Source organism: Pseudophryne corroboree, chromosome 8, assembly GCF_028390025.1.
Source record: "Pseudophryne corroboree isolate aPseCor3 chromosome 8, aPseCor3.hap2, whole genome shotgun sequence".
NCBI classification, from domain to species: domain Eukaryota; kingdom Metazoa; phylum Chordata; class Amphibia; order Anura; family Myobatrachidae; genus Pseudophryne; species Pseudophryne corroboree.
The window spans coordinates 368,461,729-368,489,141 of record NC_086451.1 but is presented as its reverse complement, the minus strand read 5'-3'; the positions used below and the strand labels follow the sequence as shown (position 1 = coordinate 368,489,141).

The window sequence follows — 27,413 nt, the reverse complement described above, 5'->3', positions numbered from 1 at the left end:
CCACAATAGGCTGGTTCAGGTGAAACGCTGAAACCACCTTAGGGAGAAATTGTGGACGAGTCCTTAATTCTGCCCTGTCCGTATGAAAAATCAGGTAAGGGTTTTTATAAGATAAAGCCGCCAATTCTGACACGCGCCTGGCCGAAGCCAGGGCCAACAGCATGACCACTTTCCATGTGAGATATTTCAAATCCACAGATTTAAGCGGTTCAAACCAATGTGATTTTAGGAACCCCAAAACTACATTGAGATCCCAAGGTGCCACTGGAGGCACAAAAGGAGGCTGTATATGCAGCACCCCCTTGACAACGTCTGAACTTCAGGAACTGAAGCCAGTTCTTTCTGGAAGAAAATCGACAGGGCCGAAATCTGAACCTTAATGGATCCTAATTTTTAGGCCCATAGACACTCCTGTTTGCAGGAAATGCAGGAATCGACCCAGTTGAAATTCCTCCGTTGGGGCCTTCCTGGCCTCGCACCACGCAACATATTTCCACCAAATGCGGTGATAATGCTTTGCGGTCACATCCTTCCTGGCTTTGATCAGGGTAGGAATGACTTCTTCCGGAATGCCTTTTTCCTTCAGGATCCGGCGTTCAACCGCCATGCCGTCAAACGCAGCCGCGGTAAGTCTTGGAACAGAAAGGGACCTTGCTGGAGCAGGTCCCTTCTTAGAGGTAGAGGCCACGGGTCCTCTGTGAGCATCTCTTGAAGTTCCGGGTACCAAGTCCTTCTTGGCCAATCCGGAGCCACGAGTATAGTTCTTACTCCTCTCCGTCTTATAATTCTCAGTACCTCGGGTATGAGAGGCAGAGGAGGGAAACACATACACTGACTGGTACACCCATGGTGTTACCAGAGCGTCCACAGCTATTGCCTGAGGGTCCCTTGACCTGGCGCAATACCTGTCCAATTTTTTGTTGAGGCGGGACGCCATCATGTCCACCTTTGGTTATTTCCAACGGTTTACAATCATGTGGAAGACTTCTGGGTGAAGTCCCCACTCTCCCGGGTGGAGGTCGTGCCTGCTGAAGAAGTCTGCTTCCCAGTTGTCCACTCCCGGAATGAACACTGCTGACAGTGCTATCACATGATTTTCCGCCCAGCGAAGAATCCTTGCAGCTTCTGCCATTGCCCTCCTGCTTCTTGTGCCGCCCTGTCTGTTCACGTGGGCGACTGCCGTGATGTTGTCCGACTGGATCAGCACCGGCTGACCTTGAAGCAGAGGTCTTGCTTGGCTTAGGGAATTGTAAATGGCCCTCAGCTCCAGGATATTTATGTGAAGTGATGTCTCCAGGCTTGACCACAAGCCCTGGAAATTTCTTCCCCGTGTGACTGCTCCCCAGCCTCGCAGGCTGGCATCCGTGGTCACCAGGACCCAGTCCTGAATGCCGAATCTGCGGCCCTCTAGAAGATGAGCACTCTGCAACCACCACAGGAGAGACACCCTTGTCTTTGGTGACAGGGTTATCCGCTGATGCATCTGAAGATGCGATCCGGACCATTTGTCCAGCAGGTCCCACTGGAAAGTTCTTGCGTGGAATCTGCCGAAAGGGATTGCTTCGTAGGAAGCCACCATTTTTCCCAGGACCCTTGTGCATTGATGCACTGACACTTGGTCTGGTTTTAGGAGGTTTCTGACTAGTTTGGATAACTCCCTGGCTTTCTCCTCCGGGAGAAACACCTTTTTCTGGACTGTGTCCAGGATCATCCCTAGGAATAGAAGACGTGTCGTCGGGATCAGCTGCGATTTTGGAATATTGAGAATCCAACCGTGCTGCCGCAACACTACTTGAGATAGTGCTACCCCGACTACCAATTGTTCCCTGGATCTTGCCCTTATCAGGAGATCGTCCAAGTACGGGATAACTAAAACTCCCTTCCTTCGAAGGAGTATCATCATTTCGGCCATTACCTTGGTAAAGACCCGGGGTGCCGTGGACAAACCAAACGGCAGCGTCTGAAACTGATAGTGACAGTTCTGTACCACAAACCTGAGGTATCCTTGGTGAGAAGGGTAAATTGGGACATGGAGGTAAGCCTCCTTGATGTCCAAAGACACCATATAATCCCCTTCTTCCAAGTTCGCAATCACCGCTCTGAGTGACTCCATCTTGAATTTGAACCTGTGTATGTATTCAAGGATTTCAGATTTAAAATAGGTCTCACCGAGCCGTCCGGCTTCGGTACCACAAACAGCGTGGAATAATACCCCTTGTCCCTGTTGCAGGAGGGGTATCTTGATTATCACCTGCTGGGAATACAGCTTGTGAATGGCTTCCAATACCGCCTCCCTGTCGGAGGGAGACGTCGGTAAAGCAGACTTTAGGGGAGTGCCTAAGTCCGCTTGTAAAGCCCCAGCGTCATGCTGAGGACTTGGCAGAAAACGGGAGAGGGCTTCTGTTCCTGGGAACTGGCTGTTTGCTGCAACCTTTTTCCTCTCCCTCTGCCACGGGGCAGAAATGAGGAGCCTTTTGCCCGCTTGCCCTTATGGGGCCGAAAGGACTGCGCCTGATAATACGGCGTCTTCTTATGTTGAGAGGCTACCTGGGGTAAAAATGTGGATTTCCCAGCAGTTGCCGTGGTCACCAGGTCTGATAGACCTACCCCAAATAACGCCTCCCCTTTGTAAGGCAATACTTCCATATGCCTTTTGGAATCAGCATCACCTGACCACTGCCTCGTCCATAACCCTCTTCTGGCAGAAATGGACAGCGCACTTACTCTTGATGCCAGTCGGCAAATATCCCTCTGTGCATCACGCATATATAGAAATGCATCTTTCAAATGCTCTATAGTCAGTAATATACTGTCCCTATCTAGGGTATCAATATTGTCAGTCAGGGAATCCGACCAAGCCACCCCAGCACTGCACATCCAGGCTGAGGCGATTGCTGGTCGCAGTATAACACCCGTGTGAGTGTATATACATTTTAGGATATTCTCCTGCTTTCTGTCAGCAGGTTCCTTAAGGGCGGCCCTATCAGGAGACGGTAGTGCCACCTGTTTTGACAAACGTGTGAGCGCTTTATCCACCTTAGGGGGTGTTTCCCAACGTGCCCTATCCTCTGGCAGGAAGGGGTATGATGCTAATAACCTTTTAGGAATTATCAGTTTTTTATCGGGGGAAACCCACGCTTCATCACACACTTCATTTAATTCCTCAGATGCAGGAAAAACTACAGGCAGTTTTTTCTCACCAAACATAATACCCTTTTTAGTGGTACTAGTATTATCAGAAAATAAGATTTTACTTACCGATAAATCTATTTCTCGGAGTCCGTAGTGGATGCTGGGGTTCCTGAAAGGACCATGGGGAATAGCGGCTCCGCAGGAGACAGGGCACAAAAAGTAAAGCTTTTTCAGATCAGGTGGTGTGCACTGGCTCCTCCCCCTATGACCCTCCTCCAGACTCCAGTTAGGTACTGTGCCCGGACGAGCGTACACAATAAGGGAGGATTTTGAATCCCGGGTAAGACTCATACCAGCCACACCAATCACACCGTACAACCTGTGATCTAAACCCAGTTAACAGTATGATAACAGCGGAGCCTCTGAAAGATGGCTTCCTTCAACAATAACCCGAATTAGTTAACAATAACTATGTACAATTTATGCAGATAATCCGCACTTGGGATGGGCGCCCAGCATCCACTACGGACTCCGAGAAATAGATTTATCGGTAAGTAAAATCTTATTTTCTCTATCGTCCTAGTGGATGCTGGGGTTCCTGAAAGGACCATGGGGATTATACCAAAGCTCCCAAACGGGCGGGAGAGTGCGGATGACTCTGCAGCACCGAATGAGAGAACTCCAGGTCCTCCTTAGCCAGAGTATCAAATTTGTAAAATTTTACAAACGTGTTCTCCCCTGACCACGTAGCTGCTCGGCAAAGTTGTAATGCCGAGACCCCTCGGGCAGCCGCCCAAGATGAGCCCACCTTCCTTGTGGAGTGGGCCTTTACAGATTTAGGCTGTGGCAGGCCTGCCACAGAATGTGCAAGTTGGATTGTGCTACAGATCCAACGAGCAATCGTCTGCTTAGACGCAGGAGCACCCATCTTGTTGGGTGCATACAATATAAACAACGAGTCAGATTTTCTGACTCCAGCTGTCCTTGCAATATATATTTTTAATGCTCTGACAACGTCCAGTAACTTGGAGTCCTCCAAGTCACTTGTAGCCGCAGGCACTACAATAGGCTGGTTCAGATGAAATGCTGACACCACCTTAGGGAGAAAATGCGGACGAGTCCGCAGTTCTGCCCTGTCCGAATGGAAAATCAGATATGGGCTTTTGTAAGATAAAGCTGCCAATTCTGATACTCTCCTGGCAGAAGCCAGGGCTAGAAGCATGGTCACTTTCCAAGTGAGATATTTCAAATCCACCTTATTTAGTGGTTCAAACCAATGAGATTTTAGAAAGTCCAAAACCACATTGAGATCCCACGGTGCCACTGGAGGCACCACAGGAGGCTGTATATGCAGCACTCCCTTAACAAAGGTCTGGACTTCAGGGACTGAAGCCAATTCTTTTTGAAAGAAAATCGACAGGGCCGAAATTTGAACCTTAATAGATCCCAATTTGAGACCCATAGACAATCCTGATTGCAGGAAATGTAGGAATCGACCCAGTTGAAATTCCTCCGTCGGAGCACTCCGATCTTCGCACCACGCAACATATTTTCGCCAAATTCGGTGATAATGTTGCACGGTTACTTCCTTCCTTGCTTTAATCAAAGTAGGAATTACTTCTTCCGGCATGCCTTTTTCCTTTAGGATCCGGCGTTCAACCGCCATGCCGTCAAACGCAGCCGCGGTAAGTCTTGAAACAGACAGGGACCCTGCTGAAGCAAGTCCCTCCTTAGAGGTAGAGGCCACGGATCTTCCGTGATCATCTCTTGAAGTTCCGGGTACCAAGTCCTTCTTGGCCAATCCGGAACCACTAGTATCGTTCTTACGCCTCTTTGCCGTATAATTCTCAATACTTTTGGTATGAGAGGCAGAGGAGGAAACACATACACCGACTGGTACACCCAAGGCGTTACCAGCGCGTCCACAGCTATTGCCTGCGGATCTCTTGACCTGGCGCAATACCTGTCCAGTTTTTTGTTGAGGCGAGACGCCATCATGTCCACCATTGGTCTTTCCCAACGGGTTACCAGCATGTGGAAGACTTCTGGATGAAGTCCCCACTCTCCCGGGTGAAGATCGTGTCTGCTGAGGAAGTCTGCTTCCCAGTTGTCCACTCCCGGGATGAACACTGCTGACAGTGCTATCACATGATTCTCTGCCCAGCGAAGAATCCTTGCAGCTTCTGCCATTGCACTCCTGCTTCTTGTGCCGCCCTGTCTGTTCACATGGGCGACTGCCGTGATGTTGTCCGACTGGATCAACACCGGTTTTCCCTGAAGCAGAGGTTCTGCCTGGCTTAGAGCATTGTATATTGCTCTTAGTTCCAGAATGTTTATGTGAAGAGACGTTTCCAGGCTCGTCCATACTCCCTGGAAGTTTCTTCCTTGTGTGACTGCTCCCCAGCCTCTCAGGCTGGCGTCCGTGGTCACCAGGATCCAATCCTGTATGCCGAATCTGCGGCCCTCCAATAGATGAGGACTCTGCAACCACCACAGAAGAGACACCCTTGTCCTTGGAGACAGGGTTATCCGTAGGTGCATCTGAAGATGCGACCCTGACCATTTGTCCAACAGATCCCTTTGGAAAATTCTTGCGTGGAATCTGCCGAATGGAATTGCTTCGTAAGAAGCCACCATTTTTCCCAGGACTCTTGTGCATTGATGTACAGACACCTTTCCTGGTTTTAGGAGGTTCCTGACAAGCTCGGATAACTCCTTGGCTTTTTCCTCCGGGAGAAAAACCTTTTTCTGAACCGTGTCCAGAATCATCCCTAGTAACAGCAGACGAGTTGTCGGCATTAACTGGGATTTTGGAATATTCAGAATCCACCCGTGCTGTTTTAGCACTTCTTGAGACAGTGCTAATCCCATCTCTAGCTGTTCTCTGGACCTCGCCCTTATTAGGAGATCGTCCAAGTATGGGATAATTAATATGCCTTTTCTTCGAAGAAGAATCATCATCTCGGCCATTACCTTTGTAAAGACCCGAGGTGCCGTGGACAATCCGAACGGCAGCGTCTGAAACTGATAGTGACAGTTTTGTACAACGAACCTGAGGTACCCCTGGTGTGAGGGGTAAATTGGAACGTGGAGATACGCATCCTTGATGTCCAAGGATACCATAAAGTCCCCCTCTTCCAGGTTCGCTATCACTGCTCTGAGTGACTCCATCTTGAACTTGAACTTCTTTATGTACAGGTTCAAGGACTTCAGATTTAGAATAGGCCTTACCGAGCCATCCGGCTTCGGTACCACAAAAAGAGTGGAATAATACCCCTTCCCTTGTTGTAGAAGAGGTACCTTGACTATCACCTGCTGAGAGTACAGCTTGTGAATGGCTTCCAAAACCGTCTCCCTTTCGGAGGGGGACGTTGGTAAAGCAGACTTCAGGAAACGGCGAGGTGGATCTGTCTCTAATTCCAACCTGTACCCTTGAGATATTATCTGCAGGATCCAGGGATCTACCTGCGAGTGAGCCCACTGCGCGCTGTAATTTTTGAGACGACCGCCCACCGTCCCCGAGTCCGCTTGAGAAGCCCCAGCGTCATGCTGAGGCTTTTGTAGAAGCCGGGGAGGGCTTCTGTTCCTGGGAAGGAGCTGCGTGTTGCTGTCTCTTCCCTCGACCTCTGCCTCGTGGCAGATATGAATAGCCCTTTGCTCTCTTATTTTTAAAGGAACGAAAGGGCTGCGGTTGAAAAGTCGGTGCCTTTTTCTGTTGGGGAGTGACTTGAGGTAGAAAGGTGGATTTCCCGGCTGTAGCCGTGGCCACCAAATCTGATAGACCGACTCCAAATAACTCCTCCCCTTTATACGGCAAAACTTCCATATGCCGTTTTGAATCCGCATCGCCTGTCCACTGTCGCGTCCACAAAGCTCTTCTGGCCGAAATGGACATAGCACTTACCCGTGATGCCAGTGTGCAGATATCCCTCTGTGCATCACGCATATAAAGAAATGCATCCTTTATTTGTTCTAACGACAGTAAAATATTGTCCCTGTCCAGGGTATCAATATTTTCAATCAGGGACTCTGACCAAACTACCCCAGCACTGCCCATCCAGGCAGTCGCTACAGCTGGTCGTAGTATAACACCTGCATGTGTGTATATACTTTTTTGGATATTTTCCATCCTCCTATCTGATGGATCTTTAAGTGCGGCCGTCTCAGGAGAGGGTAACGCCACTTGTTTAGATAAGCGTGTTAGCGCCTTGTCCACCCTAGGAGGTGTTTCCCAGCGCTCCCTAACCTCTGGCGGGAAAGGGTATAATGCCAATAATTTCTTTGAAATTATCAGCTTTTTATCAGGGGCAACCCACGCTTCATTACACACGTCATTTAAGTCTTCTGATTCAGGAAAAACTATAGGTAGTTTTTTCATACCCCACATAATACCCTGTTTAGTGGTACCTGTAGTATCAGCTAAATGTAACGCCTCCTTCATTGCCAAAATCATATAACGTGTGGCCCTACTGGAAAATACGGTTGAATCGTCACCGTCACCACTGGAGTCAGTGCCTGCGTCTGGGTCTGTGTCGACCGACTGAGGCAAAGGGCGTTTCACAGCCCCTGACGGTGTTTGAGTCGCCTGGACAGGCACTAATTGATTGTCCGGCCGCCTCATGTCGTCAAACGACTGCTTTAGCGTGTTGACACTATCCCGTAGTTCCATAAATAAAGGCATCCATTCTGGTGTCGACTCCCTAGGGGGTGACATCCTCATATTTGGCAATTGCTCCGCCTCCACACCAATATCGTCCTCATACATGTCGACACACACGTACCGACACACAGCAGACACACAGGGAATGCTCCTAACGAAGACAGGACCCACTAGCCCTTTGGGGAGACAGAGGGAGAGTTTGCCAGCACACACCAAAAGCGCTATATATATATCAGGGATAGCCTTATAATAAGTGCTCCCTTATAGCTGCTTTGTTATATCAAAATATCGCCATAAATTTGCCCCCCCCTCTCTGTTTTACCCTGTTTCTGTAGTGCAGTGCAGGGGAGAGACTTGGGAGCCGTCCTGACCAGCGGAGCTGTGAGAGGAAATGGCGCAGTGTGCTGAGGAGATAGGCCCCGCCCCTTTTCTGGCGGGCTCGTCTCCCGCTATTTAGAAAAATCAGGCAGGGGTTAAATATCTCCATATAGCCTCTAGGGGCTATATGTGAGGTATTTTTAGCCTTTATAGGTATTCATTTGCCTCCCAGGGCGCCCCCCTCCCAGCGCCCTGCACCCTCAGTGACTGCCGTGTGAAGTGTGCTGAGAGGAAAATGGCGCACAGCTGCAGTGCTGTGCGCTACCTTTAGAAGACTGCAGGAGTCTTCAGCCGCCGATTCTGGACCTCTTCTGACTTCAGCATCTGCACGGGGGCCGGCGGCGCGGCTCCGGTGACCATCCAGGCTGTACCTGTGATCGTCCCTCTGGAGCTTGATGTCCAGTAGCCAAGAAGCCAATCCATCCTGCACGCAGGTGAGTTGACTCCTTCTCCCCTCAGTCCCTCGCTGCAGTGATCCTGTTGCCAGCAGGAATCACTGTAAAATAAAAAACCTAGCTAAACTTTTTCTAAGCAGCTCTTTAGGAGAGCCACCTAGATTGCACCCTTCTCGGCCGGGCACAAAAATCTAACTGGAGTCTGGAGGAGGGTCATAGGGGGAGGAGCCAGTGCACACCACCTGATCTGAAAAAGCTTTACTTTTTGTGCCCTGTCTCCTGCGGAGCCGCTATTCCCCATGGTCCTTTCAGGAACCCCAGCATCCACTAGGACGATAGAGAAATATGTAAAACATTTTTCATAGCATCAATCATGTAACGTGTGGCCCTACTGGAAGTCACATTCGTCTCTTCATCGTCGACACTGGAGTCAGTATCCGTGTCGGCGTCTGTATCTGCCATCTGAGGTAACGGGCGTTTTAGAGCCCCTGATGGCTTTTGAGACGCCTAGACAGGCACGAGCTGAGTAGCCGGCTGTCTCATGTCATCAACCATCTTTTGTAAAGAGCTGACACTGTCACGTAATTCCTTCCATAAGCTCAGCCACACAGGTGTCGACTCCCTAGGGGGTGACATCTCCATTACAGGCAATTGCTCCGCCTCCACACCATTTTCCTCCTCATACATGTCGACACAATCGTACCGACACACAGCACACACACAGGGAATGCTCTGATAGAGGACAGGACCCCACTAGCCCTTTGGGGAGACAGAGGGAGAGTATGCCAGCACACACCAGAGCGCTATATATATACAGGGATAACCTTATAGAAGTGTTTTTCCCCTTATAGCTGCTGTTTTATTTATACTGCGCCTAATTAGTGCCCCCCTCTCTTGTTTTACCCTTTTCTGTAGTGCAGGACTGCAAGGGAGAGTCAGGGAGACGTCCTTCCAGCGAAGCTGTGAGGGAAAATGGCGCCCGTGTGCTGAGGAGATAGGCTCCGCCCCCTTCTCGGCGGACTTTTCTCCCGCTTTTTGCTGTATTCTGGCAGGGGTTAAAATACATCCATATAGCCCTGGGGGTTATATGTGATGTATTTTCGCCAGCCAAGGTGTTTCTATTGCTGCTCAGGGCGCCCCCCCCCAGCGCCCTGCACCCTCAGTGACCGGAGTGTGAAGTGTGCCTGAGGAGCAATGGCGCACAGCTGCAGTGCTGTGCGCTACCTTGGTGAAGACTGATGTCTTCTGCCGCCGATTTTCCGGACCTCTTCTTGCTTCTGGCTCTGTAAGGGGGCCGGCGGCGCGGCTCTGGGACCGGACTCCGAGGCTGGGCCTGTGTTCGGTCCCTCTGGAGCTAATGGTGTCCAGTAGCCAAGAAGCCCAAGCTGGCTGCAAGCAGGCAGGTTCGCTTCTTCTCCCCTTAGTCCCTCGATGCAGTGAGCCTGTTGCCAGCAGGTCTCACTGAAAATAAAAAACCTAAAACTAAACTTTTACTAAGAAACTCAGGAGAGCCTCCTAGAATGCACCCTTCTCGGCCGGGCACAAAATTCTAACTGAGGCTTGGAGGAGGGTCATAGGGGGAGGAGCCAGTGCACACCAGGTAGTCCTAAAGCTTTACTTTTGTGCCCAGTCTCCTGCGGAGCTGCTATTCCCCATGGTCCTTACGGAGTTCCCAGCATCCACTAGGACGTCAGAGAAATTAAGGTGCACGGAGCCACAGGAGGCTGCACATGGAGCACCCCTGCAAGAAAAACTGCACCTCTAGGATCATGGCTAATCGTCTCTGGAAAAAAAGACTACCAAGTGAATAGGATTAAACATTGAAAGATCTCAATCATAATCCAGACTTCTAATCCTGCTGCAGAAAAAGAAGCCTGGCAAATTGAAGGTAAAAGTGGGGGAATGCTTCTGTACACACAAAGAAACATATATACTCCAGGCCCTATGATGGTTGCTGGCAGAGACCGGTTTCCTGGTTTTCAACACTTAGTTTTCAAGATGGTGGTCTCAACAGAGATCCCTGTTAAAGACGAACAAGATGGGCAGGAAAGGACCTTGAGACAGTAGGTCAGGCCTCAATGGGAGACAACAAGAAGGTAGCTCGACCATTCTGATAATGTCTGAATACCAAGATCTCCTTAACCAATCTAGAGCCACTAGAATAATCAAGCTCTCTCATTTCAGTCTTTTCAACACCCAAGGTAACATTGCCAACATAGGATAAAGGTAAATTAGAGAAGAGCACAAAGTGGCCACCATGGCATTTACCAGTAGACTGGTCTTGGAGCAGTAGTCCTTTACCTTGTAGTTGTGATAGGCTGATCTTAAACTCTTTACTTTTTCTATCTTTATCACTAGATTTTTAAACCATTATTTCGCCTGTTGATGACATGAGTTTTCCTCAACCATGGAATTTATTGACAATACAATAGAAGAAACCATATTAATTTGGAGACAATCCATGTAAATATATTAGAACTTCTAGAAAAACAGCATGAACAATTAAAAGGACTTTTGTAAAAATAGAATTTGTGATGCATACCTAATCAACAGATTTTATATTGTATAAACCTATGTGCACCCAGAAGAAGAAGCTTTTTATTTTGTCGTCTTTCTGTGAAACAACAAAATTAAAACATACCATAGCTACAGGGTTAGCACCGGTTAAAGGGAAGACTCCAAAACCTTTATAGCCGTAATCTTTGTCACTTTAAGGGCTTAGGTTGAAAGAAAGTGAATTTCATTAGTGTAGACCAGGCATTCCCAACCACGGTCCTCAAGGCACACCAACAGTGCAGGTTTTAGTGATATCCAGGCTGCAGCACAGATGGTTAAATCAAAATAACTGAGCTACTAATTAAGTCACCTGTGCTGAAGCCTGGATATCACTAAAACCTGCACTGTTGGTGTGCCTTGAGGACCGTGGTTGGGAATGCCTGGTGTAGACTGTCACTTTTTTGGTGCAGGAACTTTTACTTTGAAACACGTTTCTACCAGGAGCAGGAAGACCTCCATATGCAGAGACCCTACCTTCTAGTGAAGGGCCCGACTGCTCATGTAGTCTGGCTCCAAATTTGATATGCCTGTAATGAAAACGGAGGCAATGGCAGGCATTTGCAGGTCTCCATCATAGCCTGGACAATTCTTGGTGCCTCTTTGGCGATTCAGATATGCCACTGCCTGACTGGATACACAGATGTGTCCTTATACAACTTGCCTTAATACGCCCTGTAGCAGACAGGTCCAGTGCAACTCCGTTAGTTTTGGGCGTCTTTTTGCCGAAAATGTGTCATATTCGCAAAACGACGTGAATAGGACGCACAAGCAGACTCTGCTGATTAAACTGATATTTGACATGCCTGTATTCACTGTAACGTACCATTTCATATGCAGATACAGCCAGTCGCGCACAGAATATATGCATGCCACATATCATTTTAAGCAGCATAAACTGCTTGTGTGTCATATTTGCATCATTGTGCGAATAAAAAATAAGATTTTACTCACCGGTAAATCTATTTCTCGTAGTCCGTAGTGGATGCTGGGACTCCGTAAGGACCATGGGGAATAGCGGCTCCGCAGGAGACTGGGCACAACTAAAGAAAGCTTTAGGACTACCTGGTGTGCACTGGCTCCTCCCACTATGACCCTCCTCCAGACCTCAGTTAGGATACTGTGCCCGGAAGAGCTGACACAATAAGGTAGGATTTTGAATCCCGGGTAAGACTCATACCAGCCACACCAATCACACCGTATAACTCGTGATACTATACCCAGTTAACAGTATGAAATATAACTGAGCCTCTCAACAGATGGCTCAACAATAACCCTTTAGTTAAACAATAACTATATACAAGTATTGCAGACAATCCGCACTTGGGATGGGCGCCCAGCATCCACTACGGACTACGAGAAATAGATTTACCGGTGAGTAAAATCTTATTTTCTCTGACGTCCTAAGTGGATGCTGGGACTCCGTAAGGACCATGGGGATTATACCAAAGCTCCCAAACGGGCGGGAGAGTGCGGATGACTCTGCAGCACCGAATGGGCAAACTCTAGGTCCTCCTCAGCCAGGGTGTCAAACTTGTAGAATTTAGCAAATGTGTTTGACCCCGACCAAGTAGCTGCTCGGCAAAGTTGTAAAGCAGAGACCCCTCGGGCAGCCGCCCAAGAAGAGCCCACCTTCCTTGTGGAATAGGCTTTAACTGATTTAGGATGCGGCAGTCCAGCCGCAGAATGTGCAAGCTGAATCGTACTACAGATCCAGCAAGCAATAGTCTGCTTTGAAGCAGGAGCACCCAGTTTGTTGGGTGCAAACAGGATAAATAGCGAGTCAGTTTTCCGGACACTAGCCGTCCTGGAAACATAAATTTTCAGGGCCCTGACTACGTCCAACAACTTGGAAGCCTCCAAGTCTTTAGTAGCCGCAGGCACCACGATAGGTTGGTTCAAATGAAAGGCTGATACCACCTTAGGGAGAAACTGGGGACGAGTCCTCAATTCTGCCCTATCCATATGGAAAATTAGATAAGGGTTTTTACATGACAAAGCCGCCAATTCTGACACACGCCTGGCCGAAGCCAAGGCCAACAGCATGACCACTTTCCACGTGAGATATTTTAATTCCACGGTTTTAAGTGGCTCAAACCAATGTGACTTTAAGAAATCCAACACCACGTTGAGATCCCAAGGTGCCACTGGAGGCACAAAAGGGGGCTGAATATGCAGCACTCCCTTAACAAAAGTCTGAACTTCAGGTAGCGAAGCCAGTTCTCTCTGGAAGAAAATCGATAGAGCCGAAATCTGGACCTTAATGGAACCCAATTTTAGGCCCATAGTCACCCCTGACTGTAGGAAGTGCAGAAAACGGCCCAGCTGAAATTCCTCCGTTGGGGCCTTCCTGGCCTCACTCCACGCAACATATTTTCGCCAAATGCGGTGATAATGGTTTGCGGTCACTTCTTTCCTAGCTTTAATCAGCGTAGGAATGACTTCCTCCGGAATGCCCTTTTCCTTCAGGATCCGGTGTTCAACCGCCATGCCGTCAAACGCAGCCGCGGTAAGTCTTGGAACAGACAGGGCCCCTGCTGCAGCAGGTCCTGTCTGAGCGGCAGAGGCCATGGGTCCTCTGAGATCATTTCTTGAAGTTCCGGGTACCAAGCTCTTCTTGGCCAATCCGGAACTATGAGTATAGTTCTTACTCCTCTTCTCCTTATTATCCTCAGTACCTTGGGTATGAGAGGAAGAGGAGGGAACACATAAACCGACCGGTACACCCACGGTGTCACTAGAGCGTCCACAGCTATCGCCTGAGGGTCTCTTGACCTGGCGCAATATCTTTCTAGCTTTTTGTTTAGGCGGGACGCCATCATGTCCACCTGTGGCCTTTCCCAACGGTTCACAATCAGTTGGAAGACTTCTGGATGAAGTCCCCACTCTCCCGGGTGGAGATCGTGCCAGCTGAGGAAGTCTACTTCCCAGTTGTCCACTCCCGGAATGAACACTGCTGACACGTGATTTTCCGCCCATCGGAGAATCCTTGTGGCTTCTGCCATCGCCGTCCTGCTTCTTGTGCCGCCCTGTCGGTTTACATGGGCGACTGCCGTGATGTTGTCTGACTGGATCAGTACCGGCTGGTTTTGAAGCAGGGGTTTTGCCTGACTTAGGGCATTGAAAATGGCCCTCAGTTCCAGAATATTTATGTGTAGGGAAGTCTCCTGACTTGACCATAGTCCTTGGAAGTTTCTTCCCTGTGTGACTGCCCCCCAGCCTCGAAGGCTGGCATCCGTGGTCACCAGGACCCAGTCCTGTATGCCGAATCTGTGGCCCTCTTGAAGATGAGCACTTTGCAGCCACCACAGCAGAGACACCCTGGTCCTTGGAGACAGGGTTATCAGCCGATGCATCTGAAGATGCGATCCGGACCACTTGTCCAACAGGTCCCACTGAAAAGTCCTTACATGGAACCTGCCAAATGGAATTGCTTCGTAGGAAGCTACCATTTTTCCCAGGACTCGCGTGCAGTGATGCACCGACACCTGTTTTGGTTTTAGGAGGCCTCTGACTAGAGATGACAGCTCCTTGGCCTTCTCCTCCGGGAGAAACACCTTTTTCTGTTCTGAGTCCAGAACCATCCCCAGGAACAGTAGACGTGTCGTAGGGACCAGCTGTGACTTTGGAATATTTAGAATCCAACCGTGCTGTTGTAGCACCTCCCGAGATAGTGCTACCCCGACCAACAACTGCTCCCTGGACCTCGCCTTTATCAGGAGATCGTCCAAGTACGGGATAAGTAACACTCCCTTTTTTCGAAGGAGTATCATCATTTCGGCCATTACCTTGGTAAATACCCTCGGTGCCGTGGACAGACCAAACGGCAACGTCTGGAATTGGTAATGACAATCCTGTACCACAAATCTGAGGTACTCCTGGTGAGGATGGTAAATGGGGACATGCAGGTAAGCATCCTTGATGTCCAGTGATACCATGTAATCCCCCTCGTCCAGGCTTGCAATAACCGCCCTGAGCGATTCCATCTTGAACTTGAATTTTTTTATATATGTGTTCAAGGATTTCAAATTTAAAATGGGTCTCACCGAACCGTCCGGTTTCGGTACCACAAACATTGTGGAATAGTAACCCCGTCCTTGTTGAAGGAGGGGCACCTTGACTATCACCTGCTGGGAATACAGCTTGTGAATTGCCTCTAGCACTACCTCCCTGCCTGAGGGAGTTGTTGGCAAGGCAGATTTGAGGAAACGGCGGGGGGGGGAGACGTCTCGAATTCCAGCTTGTACCCCTGAAATACTACTTGAAGGATCCAGGGATCCACCCGTGAGCGAGCCCACTGATTGCTGAAGTTTTTGAGACGGGCAACCCCGTACCTGGCTCCGCCTGTGGAGCCCCAGCGTCATGCGGTGGACTTGGAGGAAGCGGGGGAGGACTTTTGCTCCTGGGAACTGGCTGTATGCTGCAGCTTTTTCCCTCTACCTCTGCCTCTGGGCAGAAAGGACGCACCTTTAACCCGCTTGCCCTTATTGGGCCGAAAGGACTGTACCTGATAATACGGTGCTTTCTTTGGCTGTGAGGGAACATGGGGTAAAAATGCTGACTTCCCAGCTGTTGCTGTGGAAACGAGGTCCGAGAGACCATCCCCGAACAACTCCTCACCCTTATAAGGCAAAACTTCCATGTGCCTTTTAGAATCTGCATCACCTGTCCACTGCCGAGTCCATAACCCTCTCCTGGCAGAAATGGACATTGCACTTATTTTAGATGCCAGCCGGCAAATATCCCTCTGTCCATCTCTCATGTATAAGACTGCGTCTTTAATATGCTCTACGGTTAGCAATATAGTGTCCCTGTCTAGGGTATCAATATTTTCCGACAGGGAATCTGACCACGCAGCTGCAGCACTGCACATCCATGCTGAAGCAATAGCTGGTCTCAGTATAATACCTGTGTGTGTATATACAGACTTCAGGATAGCCTCCTGCTTTCTATCAGCAGGTTCCTTTAGGGCGGCCGTATCCGGAGACGGTAGTGCCACCTTTTTTGACAAGCGTGTGAGCGCTTTATCCACCCTAGGGGATGTTTCCCAACGTGACCTATCCTCTGGCGGGAAAGGGTACGTCATTAGTAACCTTTTAGAAATTACCAGTTTCTTATCGGGGGAAGCCCACGCTTCTTCACACACTTCATTTAATTCCTCAGATGGAGGAAAAACTACTGGTAGTTTTCTCTCTCCAAACATAATACCCTTTTTTGTGGTTCCTGGGGTAACATCAGAAATGTGCAACACATTTTTCATTGCCTCAATCATGTAACGTGTGGCCCTATTGGAAGTTACATTAGTCTCATCGTCGTCGACACTGGAGTCAGTATCCGTGTCGATATCTGTGTCTGCCATCTGAGGTAGCGGGCGTTTTAGAGCTCCTGATGGCTTTTGAGACGCCTGGGCAGGCACAGGCTGAGAAGCCGGCTGTCCCATATTTGGTATGTCGTCAAACCTTTTATGTAAGGAGTCGACACTGTCGCGTAATTCCTTCCACATAACCATCCACTCAGGTGTCGACCCCGCAGGGGGTGACATCACATTTATCGGCATCTGCTCCGCCTCCACATAAGCCTCCTCCTCAAACATGTCGACACAGCCGTACCGACACACCGCACACACACAGGGAATGCTCTGACAGAGGACAGGACCCCACAAAGCCCTTTGGGGAGACAGAGAGAGAGTATGCCAGCACACACCAGAGCGCTATATAACACAGGGATGAACACTATAACTGAGTGATTTTCCCTTATAGCTGCTTATATATATATACTGCTGCGCCTAAATTTAGTGCCCCCCCTCTCTTTTTTACCCTTTGTAGTCTTGAAACTGCAGGGGAGAGCCTGGGAGCGATCCTTCCAGCGGAGCTGTGAGGGAAAAATGGCGCCAGTGTGCTGAGGGAGATAGCCCCGCCCCTTTTTCGGCAGACTTTCTCCCGCTTTTTTATGGATCCTGGCAGGGGTATTTTTCACATATATAGCCTCTAGGACTATATATTGTGATTATTTTGCCAGCCAAGGTGTTAATATTGCTGCTCAGGGCGCCCCCCCCCCCCCCCCCAGCGCCCTGCACCCATCAGTGACCGGAGTGTGAGGTGTGCATGAGGAGCAATGGCGCACAGCTGCAGTGCTGTGCGCTACCTTGTTGAAGACCGAAGTCTTCTGCCGCCAATTTTCAGGACCATCTTCATGCTTCTGGCTCTGTAAGGGGGACGGCGGCGCGGCTCCGGGACCGGACGATCGAGGTCGGGTCCTGTGTTCGATCCCTCTGGAGCTAATGGTGTCCAGTAGCCTAAGAAGCCCAAACTAGCTGCAAGCAGGTAGGTTCGCTTCTTCTCCCCTTAGTCCCTTGTAGCAGTGAGTCTGTTGCCAGCAGATCTCACTGAAAATAAAAAACCTCAAATATACTTTCTTTTCTAGGAGCTCAGGAGAGCCCCTAGTGTGCATCCAGCTCAGCCGGGCACAAGATTCTAACTGAGGTCTGGAGGAGGGTCATAGTGGGAGGAGCCAGTGCACACCAGGTAGTCCTAAAGCTTTCTTTAGTTGTGCCCAGTCTCCTGCGGAGCCGCTATTCCCCATGGTCCTTACGGAGTCCCAGCATCCACTTAGGACGTCAGAGAAATGCATTTTAATGGAAAAAGTTGCCCATAAAGATGCTCAGCACTACAGAGTCATGCCCTGGAAGGGCATGGCATGACTAGAAGGACTGTTTAACGAGCAGGGAGGCTAGATATGAGTTGACACATCTGTACATCGGTTTTCCCTGAAGAAAACTCTGAGCTCTGGTTAAAGTGTAAAAGACTCGGATCTAGAAATTGAGGAGACAGGCAAGACCAACATCCTTGAAATATGGATTAAAGCATGATTGCTTCACAATCACTTGGACTAGCATCCATTGTCTCTAGAATCCAGTCCCAAGTGGTCTATAGCCTGCCCTTTGTCAGGTGGGTGAGCTGAAACCACTAAGAGAAGCAGATGAGATCTTTTTGAGAAAGGAGCAGGTGAAACAGGTTTAAAGTCGAAAGCCTACTGTATCTGTAATTCTCTTGAATGAAAATGAGCAAACTCCAATTCCTAAAAGTCTAAACTATTTTGCCCTGCAGCCTCATGGAAAGACAAAGTGAAAAGTATTTATTTCAGAACCAAACAGACCATGGCCTGTAGCAATAAAAACCTTTATTACAAGGACAAAGCACAGTTTGATGATGGGAGCCGAAAATCACGCCTAGGAACACTATATTCTGAGATAGAACCAGGTTAGATTTTAAAAATTGATAATCCACATGTGAGACCGATAATAAACAGAAGAATTCTGGGGAAAGGAGCATTTATCATTAGCTAGTCTAAAAATGGAGTAACAGCCACTCAAGTGGGCAGTCAAGACAGCCATCATTTTGTAAAGATCCTGAGAGCTGTGGTTAGTAAAAAATGGAAAGGCCTGGAATTTACTGTACTAAAGGTCCTGCACTGCAAAACAATAACACTGATAACGTTCCTATATAAGTACATGCAGGTAGGCGTGTAATGTCCAATAAGACTATAAATTCCTGTAATAAAAGGTCCTGCATTGCAAAACGACGACACTGATAAATTCCACCAAACATCCTTAACAGTTCCAATTTTGAATGTTTTTACTTTTAGGTGAACACTAGATTTTAGACTGAGAATGGGAAAAAGTGAACAGTCTGGCTTGTGAACCTATTGGTGTGTACACACGGTGAGCTTTTTTCTTACGATTTTGACTATATAGTCAAAATCGTAAGAAAAGTTAGTGCAGATCGCAAGGTGAAAGTCACCTTGCGATCCCAATTCCATGCCGGTGCGCGGTCGGCATCGCAAGAATAGAAAGACTGCGCAGGCAAGTCAATTTTGACAATCTCTGTAGAAGAGATAGTCAAAATTAACACTTAGCCAAAATCACACATTGGTGGTCAGAGTTGTTCGCTCGCTAGCTATTTTTAGCAGCCGAGCAAACGCAATGCCGCCTCACACTGGGAGTGTATTTTAGCTTAGCAGAAGTGCGAACGAAAGGATCGCAGAGCGGCGGCAAAGTTTTTTTGTGCAGTTTTAGAGTAGCTCAATACCTACTCAGCGCTTGCGATGACTTCAAACTGTTCAGTTCCTGTTTTGACATCACAAACACACCCTGCGTTCGCCCAGCCACGCCTGCGTTTTTCCTGGCACGCCTGCGTTTTTTCGAACACTCCCTGAAAACAGTCAGTTGACACCCAGAAACGCCCACTTCATGTCAATCACTCTGCGGCCAGCAGTGCGACTGAAAAGCTTCGCTAGACCCTGTGTGAAACTACATAGTTCGTTGTAATAGTACGTTGCGCGTGCGCATTGCGCCGCATGCGCAGAAGTGCCGTTTTTTTGCCTTTTGCTGTGCAGCGAATGGATGCAGCTAGCGATCAACTCGGAGTGACCACCACAGTCAGTATCGCAAGCACATACTGAGTGTGCTTGCGAAACGGACAATGTGCCAACCTAGCCCCCGTCGCATAGTGAGAATCGGGCATAGCCCGAAACTAATCGTTTGTATGGGCCTTTAGAGACTGAACGAGAAAATGTTTCCTTATTGGTCAATAAAAATTCAAATAATGGATAGTTCCTTCACACCTAGCCGCCTGAGTCAATCTGAAGGCAATGGTGGAAAACTATTGAGGAGAAAACCCCAAAAGGTCTACTTTGTACCCAGAAGAAACTATATTTTGAATTCAAGCATTGGAAGTAGTCTGTAAATATCTGTTTATAAATACATGGCTTTTTCTGCAGAATCTCCAAGGAAGGGGGAGAACCCATCAACCACAAGGGATTGGTCTAGCGTTTGGATGACAAGTCGCCCAAATCAGCTTGCCTCTAGAACAGAGGTTCTCAAACTCGGTCCTCGGGAGCCCACACAGTGCATGTTTTGCAGGTCACCCAGCAGGTGCACAGGTGTATTAATTACTCACTGACACATTTTAAAAAGTCCACAGGTGGAGCTAATTATTTCACTTGCGATTCTGTGAGGAGACCTGCAAAACATGCACTGTGTGGGGTCCGAGGACCGAGTTTGAGAACCTCTGCTCTAGAAGAACTATCATGGATAGATGGATGATGTGATCTAACTCCTTGGTTTTTCAATAGGTGCTAAAGTAATGAAAGGATAGCCAAATTTGACATATCTGATCACAATGGCCGATGCTAATGGTGCATACATACGGTGAGATACTGACTTATGTGCGATTTTAACTATGCGATATTGACTATGTGTGCATGCGATTTTGGCTATGGCCGATTTTGACTATACTTTGTACTAGATAGTCAAAACTTACTTGCCTGCACAGTCTATCTAACTTTGCGATACCGACCCCGTGGGAGTGCGCATTGGGATCGTAAGCTGGCTAACGCCTTGCGATATGCACTAACTTTCCTTGCGATGTTGACTATATAGTAAAAATCGCAAGGTAATATCGCACAGTGTAGTCACACCTTAAGACTTCACAATTAACAAAGCCAGCCCTCCCCCCTGGCAGTGTTAGACATTATACATACAGTGGGGCAAAAAAGTATTTGGACAGCCACCGATTGTGCAAGTTGACCCACTTAAAAAGATGAGAGAGGTCTGTAATTTCCATCATAGGTACACTTCAACTGTGAGAGACAGAATCTGAAACAAATAAAAAGGAAATCACATTGCATGATTTTTAAATAATTTACTTGTATATTCTTGTGGAAAATAAATATTTGGACATCTACCACGCAGCAAGATTTCTGGCTCTCACAGACCTGTTACTTCTTCTTTAAGAAGCTCTTCTATCCTCCACTTGTTACCTGTATTAATGGCACCTGTTTGAACTGGTTATCTGTATAAAAGACACCTGTCCACACCCTCAAACAGTCAGACTGCTACCTCTCCACCATGGCCAAGACCAGAGAGCTGTTTAAGGACACCAGAGACAAAATTGTAGAGCTGCACAAGGCTGGGATCAGCTTCTCGACAATAGGCAAGCAGCTTGGTGAGAAGAGATCAACTGTTGGTGCAATTATTAAAAAATAAAAGAAATACAAGATCACTGACAATCTCCCTCGACCTGGGGCTCCATGCAAGATCTCACCTTGTGGGGTATCAATGATCTTGAGAACGGTGAGGAATCAGCCCAGAACTACACGGGGGACCTGCTCAATGACCTCAAGAGAGCTGGGACCACAGACACAAAGGTTACCCATTAGTAACACAATACGTCGTCATGGATTGAAATCCTGCAGCCCCCTGCTTAAGCCAGCACATGTCCAGGCCCGTCTAAAGTTTGCCAGTGACCATCTGGATGATCCAGAGGAGGATTGGTAGAATGTAAAGTGGTCAGATGAGAGCAAAACCAAACTTTTTGGTATAAACCCCACTCGCTGTGTTTGGAGGAAGAATGATGAATGGCATCCCAAGAACACCATACCGACTGTGACGCATGGGGGTGGAAACATCATGCTTTGGGGCTGCTTTTCTGCAAAAGGGACAGGACGACTGATCCGTATTAAGGAGAGGATGAATGGGGCCATGTATCGTGAGATTTTGGGCAAAAACCTCCTTCCCTCTGTACGAGCATTGAAGATGGAACGTGGCTGGGTCTTCCAGCATGACAATGACCCCAAACACACCGCCCGGGCAACTAAGGAGTGGCTCCGTAAGAAGCATTTCAAGGTCCTGGAGTGGCCTAGCCAGTCTCCAGACCTCAACCCAATAGAAAATCTGTGGAGGGAGTTGAAAGTCCGTGTTGCCCGGCGACAGACCCAAAACATAGCAGATCTAGAGAAGATCTGCATGGAAGAGTGGGCCAAAATACCTGCTACAGTGTGTACAAACCTGGTCAAGAACTACAGGAAACGTTTGACCTCTGTAATTGCCAACCGAGGTTATATTACAAAGTATTGAGTTAAACTTTTTGATTGTCCAGATATCTATTTTCCGCAAGAATATACAAATAAATAGTTTAAAAATCATACAATGTGATTTCCTAGTTTTTTTTCAGATTCTGTCTCTCACAGTTGAAGTGTACCTATGATGGAAATCACAGACCTCTCTTCTTTTTAAGTGGGTCAACTTGCACAATCGGTGGCTGTCCAAATACTTTTTTGCCTGTATGTATGTATGTATGTATGTATGTATGTATGTATGTATGTATGTATGTATATTTATATATACACATATAAACACACTTATATATATATATATATATATATAATGTGTTCCCATGGGTCAATCAATACAACACAGCCAGTTCATATACCAGCAAAAGAGCTCTGGCCAATCATACGAACAGACCCTGACCTGTGGATGTTTAAATATACCAGATTAATGCCCAGTTACACGCGGAGCAATAACATCAAGACATCAAGAGCTTAGTAGTTAAAACCGATGTGGCAAAAAAAGCCACGAATGCCACACATTTCCTCAGACAGAGAAAGGGATGTAACAGATGTGGGTGTACCACATGTAACTTTCTGATTCCGGGAGTCTCATTTAAACATCCATATACAGGAAAAAAAGATTCACATCAAGGTGGCAGCTACTTGCAATTCAAAATTTGTAGTATAGCTACTCTCATATCCCTGCGGCCTCAGTTACGTGGGAAAAACAGAATGTAGCTTCCAAGTAAGAATGACCCAGCATAGATCTGTCACCAGGGCAGCCATTACTACAGGTAACAGTGAACAACCGGTGGCAAGGCATATTGCCTTAGCCAAAGACAACCTGGCCTCGCTCTGGTATCAGATAATTGACCAGGCACCATTCTCTATAAGAGGTGGAGATAGGGCCAAACGTCTGTTACAGTTGGAGACCCGTTGGATCCTCACTCTGGATACATTGAGTCCAAAGGGTCTAAACGAAAATCTGGGCATGAGCAACTTCATCTAACGGCACACTAGTTAATTCAATTTTGGAAAGTCAGATAAAGTACCAGTGATTCATAGGCATTAGCTTACCCAAAGTTTATAGCAATGACTATAAGCCAATTTGGTATGTACCATAGATCAATAAATATGATAGTCTGCTATTATCAGATGTATGCATGAGCTATGGTTATCATAGCATGATGGACCGAATAACAGTTAGAGGAGCTGTAGTATGCTAGCGGTTTAATCCTGAATCTGTGCACATGATGCAATCATACACACTTTTATTTAGGGTATGCTGTTACGGGATTATGTTATTTCAATATGCACGATGACATATGGAGTCATATCACAGATTTTATGAGATTGAAGTTGATGCTTTTATGGTATAATTATGCATGTTTATATGCCATAACACAATGTTAAGGATTTTTAATATTGCCTGTCTTATTGTGCGCTTTTTATGCATTTCACAGCGGTTACCTAGCAACATGCCCCACGCCCCCGTTGGACAGCCCCAGGAACGGGCATCTGGTCATGTGAGCGGACTCCTGACCAGAAGTCCTGAACCCGGAAACCGAACAGCGGCACGGAGAGGACGGCTGAAAGCGCGCCAAGCAGGTATTTAAGTTTGTATTTACACGTGTGTTAGTTGTCCTTATAACTAGAGATGAGCGGGTTCGGTTTTACTCGGTTCTCAAAACGGCATCTAATTGGCTCACGGATGTCGCGTGTTTTGGATAGCCAATAAGATTCGGTTTTGAGAACCGAGTAAAACCGAGTAAAACCGAATCCGCTCATCTCTACTTATAACGGCGATTCGGACCCCGAAACGTTGAATTAAAACACCCCTTTTTTACACCGCATATTCGACTCCAGAGTGCTGCCTTACGTTCTTTCTATTTATATATATATATATATATATATATATATATTCTCAGAGATACCTTATGAGGAGATATCGAGAGGACACTATGAGTAGTAGTGAGAAATGATGGGAAATGTCACTAACAATGATGTCTCACACACACACACACACACACACACACACACACACACACACACACGCACGCACGCACGCACGCACGCACGCACAAGGGTGATGTTTAAGAACTAGAAGCTCCCACCCAAATATTAGGGCACCTTCATGCTAATAAGTAACACATGCACATGCGATATGAAAGGCCAGGTCAGATTATTTTGCATGGTGCCACGCAGGGGGTGCTACCACCACCACCTGCTGGAAGCGCCTGATGAGAGGGGAACAGGACACCATGTGCCATCATCCATGCAGCCTCACATTCCATATACAGACAGCTCTACGCTGCATCTCTCACCCAGTATATGCCCTTTACCTAAAACTGGCCTTTATCTGGCTGCTACTGTTCACACAACCTTTGTACTTCATGGATAAGGATAAATCTCTTAGGTCATACAGTCTTATTCTTGAATCATTAGACGTTACCAAGATCTAAAAAAAACAAAATGGGGGAAAAAGGTTAGGAAACAAGCTAAAAATATAGACAGTTACATTTAAGGAGGGAGAAAGGTAATATGAAAGAAAGTCACCTTATTTTCTCCTGGCAATGGCTCTATTCCAGTGATTTTTCTGCCAACCCTATTTCGCCCTCTAGTAGAGCGCACGTGTATTTGAGTATGGTATTTTAAATGCTGAAAAAGAAAAAGAAATCCATAAATAAAATCCAGTTAAACAAGTTGGCTAACACCAACGATCTTAACTTCAGCAAAAGAAAATAGACTCTTCCATTTATTCCCCTGGCGGCAATGCACTACAAATTTTTATTTTGTTAATATTTACTTAAACAGCGCCAGCATTTTTTGTTACGCTTACAATTGGGTAGTTAACAGTAATAGGATAGTAATAAAACAAAACTGGATAACAACAGAGGTAGGAGGGCCCTACTCGCAAAATTACAATTTATAGTGCTACACAAGGATAAGTGCTACATATTGCATATCGGTCCAGCCAGAATGGATCATACAGCCCACCATGAATTGCAGTCACACAGTAATGTTGGTTTTTGTCAGTGGGAGTGTAGAAAGAGAACATATGTAAGGTTATATGGGGAAGATGTAAGAGAGGTAATTAGCGGAAAAGCTTATGGAGGTTACATGGGTAGGTCTGGAATTTAATAACCTTGTCTGAAGAAGGGAGTTTTCTGGGAAGGCATGAAGGTTTAGAGCAGGGGTGGGGAACCACCGGCCCGCGGGCCGTATAAGGCCCGCAAAGCCGTCTGTTCCAGGCCGCTGCTGTCTGTCAGCAAGACACGCCATCCCTCAGTCCAGAGGCGGTGTGTCTCTGCTGTCAGGGCGGAGAGCGCAGCTATGTCCGGCGGCAGCGGCGGGTAGGATCTCAAACCAGCCGCCGGTTCATGAGCCAATCAGAGCTCGCGGACCGGCAGCGGCCGGTCCGCGAGCTCTGATTGGCTCATGAACCGGCGGCTGGTTTGAGGTCCTACACGCCACCACCGTCACCCGACATAGCTGCGCTTTCCTCCCTGTCTGGTCCCTGACAGCAGTGAGCAGCACAGTGGGGTGTGTGTGGCCTTTGTGTATCTGGCACTGCTAGCGGCATTTATGTATCTGGCACTGCTAGGGGCATTTGTGTATCTGGCACTGCACTATTGGGGGCATATGTGTATCACATCCCATTTTAATTGGACGCACCCATTTTTCGGCACGCGCACTCAGTACCACTAACTACTGGAGGGCAGGGTAATATTTAAGTTGATAATTTTTGTATGGCCCCCGAAGGATTTTATAAATATCCAAATGTCCCTTGGTAGAAAAAAAAAAAAGATTCCACACCCCTGGTTTAGAGACTAGAAGACAGACTTGTTATGCGTGGGAGGACATTACAGAGTGGATGCAGCCCAAATAAAGTCCTGTAAACGGAAATAGGAGCAAGTACAATGCAGATCATGTGCAGAGCAGAGGGGTCGAGCTGGGAGATAGAGATGTATGTTGGTGTAGATTTGTTAATCATCTTTTGTGCAAATAAGTATTTTCTATTTAATTTGGAAACCCCACCTCCCACAAAAACAACAACAAGTTAGGGCTGAAAGAGAGAAGCAGAACATTAATGTTTTGCAAGGAAGATCAGCATAGCAGCTGCATTCATAACAATCACAGGGTGAATCTCTGTTTAGGGGAAGACCAGTATGGGAGATAATGAGTACATTAATGCACGTTTCTGTAAGACTTGTGTGAGATATGGGAAAATTCTGGATGTGATTTTGAGGGGTAAGGTTTACTGTTGTGTTCGCCTACAGAAAAAGGCCACTTGTCTGATCTAGAAGCTGTAATAAATCTACTTCCAAGAGTCTGGGAGAAGCAAAGAAAGAATGAGTAGGTTAGGAGGAGTATATAGGAGTCACAAGGAGAATATGGGCTGCTAATAGGAATGTTAATATCACCCATGATTGCTGAAATGTCAGAGTATAAGAAATGAGGAAGCCAGGCAGAGAAATGTTAAATAAATTGTTGGTGTGGTTCAGGGAGGTGATCGATCACAGCAAAACACAGAGAATAGTTTAAAAATTATGATCGCATCTTCTTTACAAGATGTGAATGTGAGTGATGGAATATGTGTTAGAACTGTGAATGTGCTATACTGGGACAGAAATATTGCAACCACACCTCCATTATGGTTTCCAGAGATGGAGGAGTGGGTAAAGTGAAGGAATGGCTACAACTGATGGATCACACAATCAGACACTGCTTCATGTTTGTTACTGACAAAAGGTTCAGGTTAAGAGAAAGAAGTCAAGGATGGATGTTAATTTGAGATTAGGATAATTATTCATATTATGGGTATACAACAAACAAATGTAGTAAAGGCAGATTATGTTGATGAGGTAAATTTACTAAGGAGCAGGTTTCAAAGTCTCTGATTAACAGCAGCCTTAAACAATAGGTTTAAAACTGCAATATAAATAAATGCTAAAAAAAAATAAAAAATAAAAAAAATAAGAATTTACTTACCGATAATTCTATTTCTCGGAGTCCGTAGTGGATGCTGGGGTTCCTGAAAGGACCATGGGGAATAGCGGCTCCGCAGGAGACAGGGCACAAAAGTAAAGCTTTCCGATCAGGTGGTGTGCACTGGCTCCTCCCCCTATGACCCTCCTCCAAGCCAGTTAGGTACTGTGCCCGGACGAGCGTACACAATAAGGGAGGAATTTTGAATCCCGGGTAAGACTCATACCAGCCACACCAATCACACCGTACAACTTGTGATCTAAACCCAGTTAACAGTATGATAACAGCGGAGCCTCTGAAAAGATGGCTCACAACAATAATAACCCGATTTTTGTAACTATGTACAAGTATTGCAGATAATCCGCACTTGGGATGGGCGCCCAGCATCCACTACGGACTCCGAGAAATAGAATTAT

General features: G+C 47.2%; 1 protein-coding gene across 3 annotated transcripts in view; it reads right to left on the bottom strand.

Moving 5' to 3' along the window:
• WDR44 (WD repeat domain 44) overlaps positions 1–27,413 on the bottom strand; it is a 212,930-nt gene that overhangs the window by 12,856 nt on the left and 172,661 nt on the right. For all 3 annotated transcript variants that reach the window (XM_063937554.1, XM_063937555.1, XM_063937553.1), the window contains 2 exons: positions 24,565–24,666; positions 24,351–24,466 (listed from right to left, as the gene is read on the bottom strand). In XM_063937554.1, the coding sequence (XP_063793624.1) occupies positions 24,351–24,466; positions 24,565–24,666 (218 nt within the window). The remainder of the gene's footprint in view (positions 1–24,350; positions 24,467–24,564; positions 24,667–27,413) is intronic.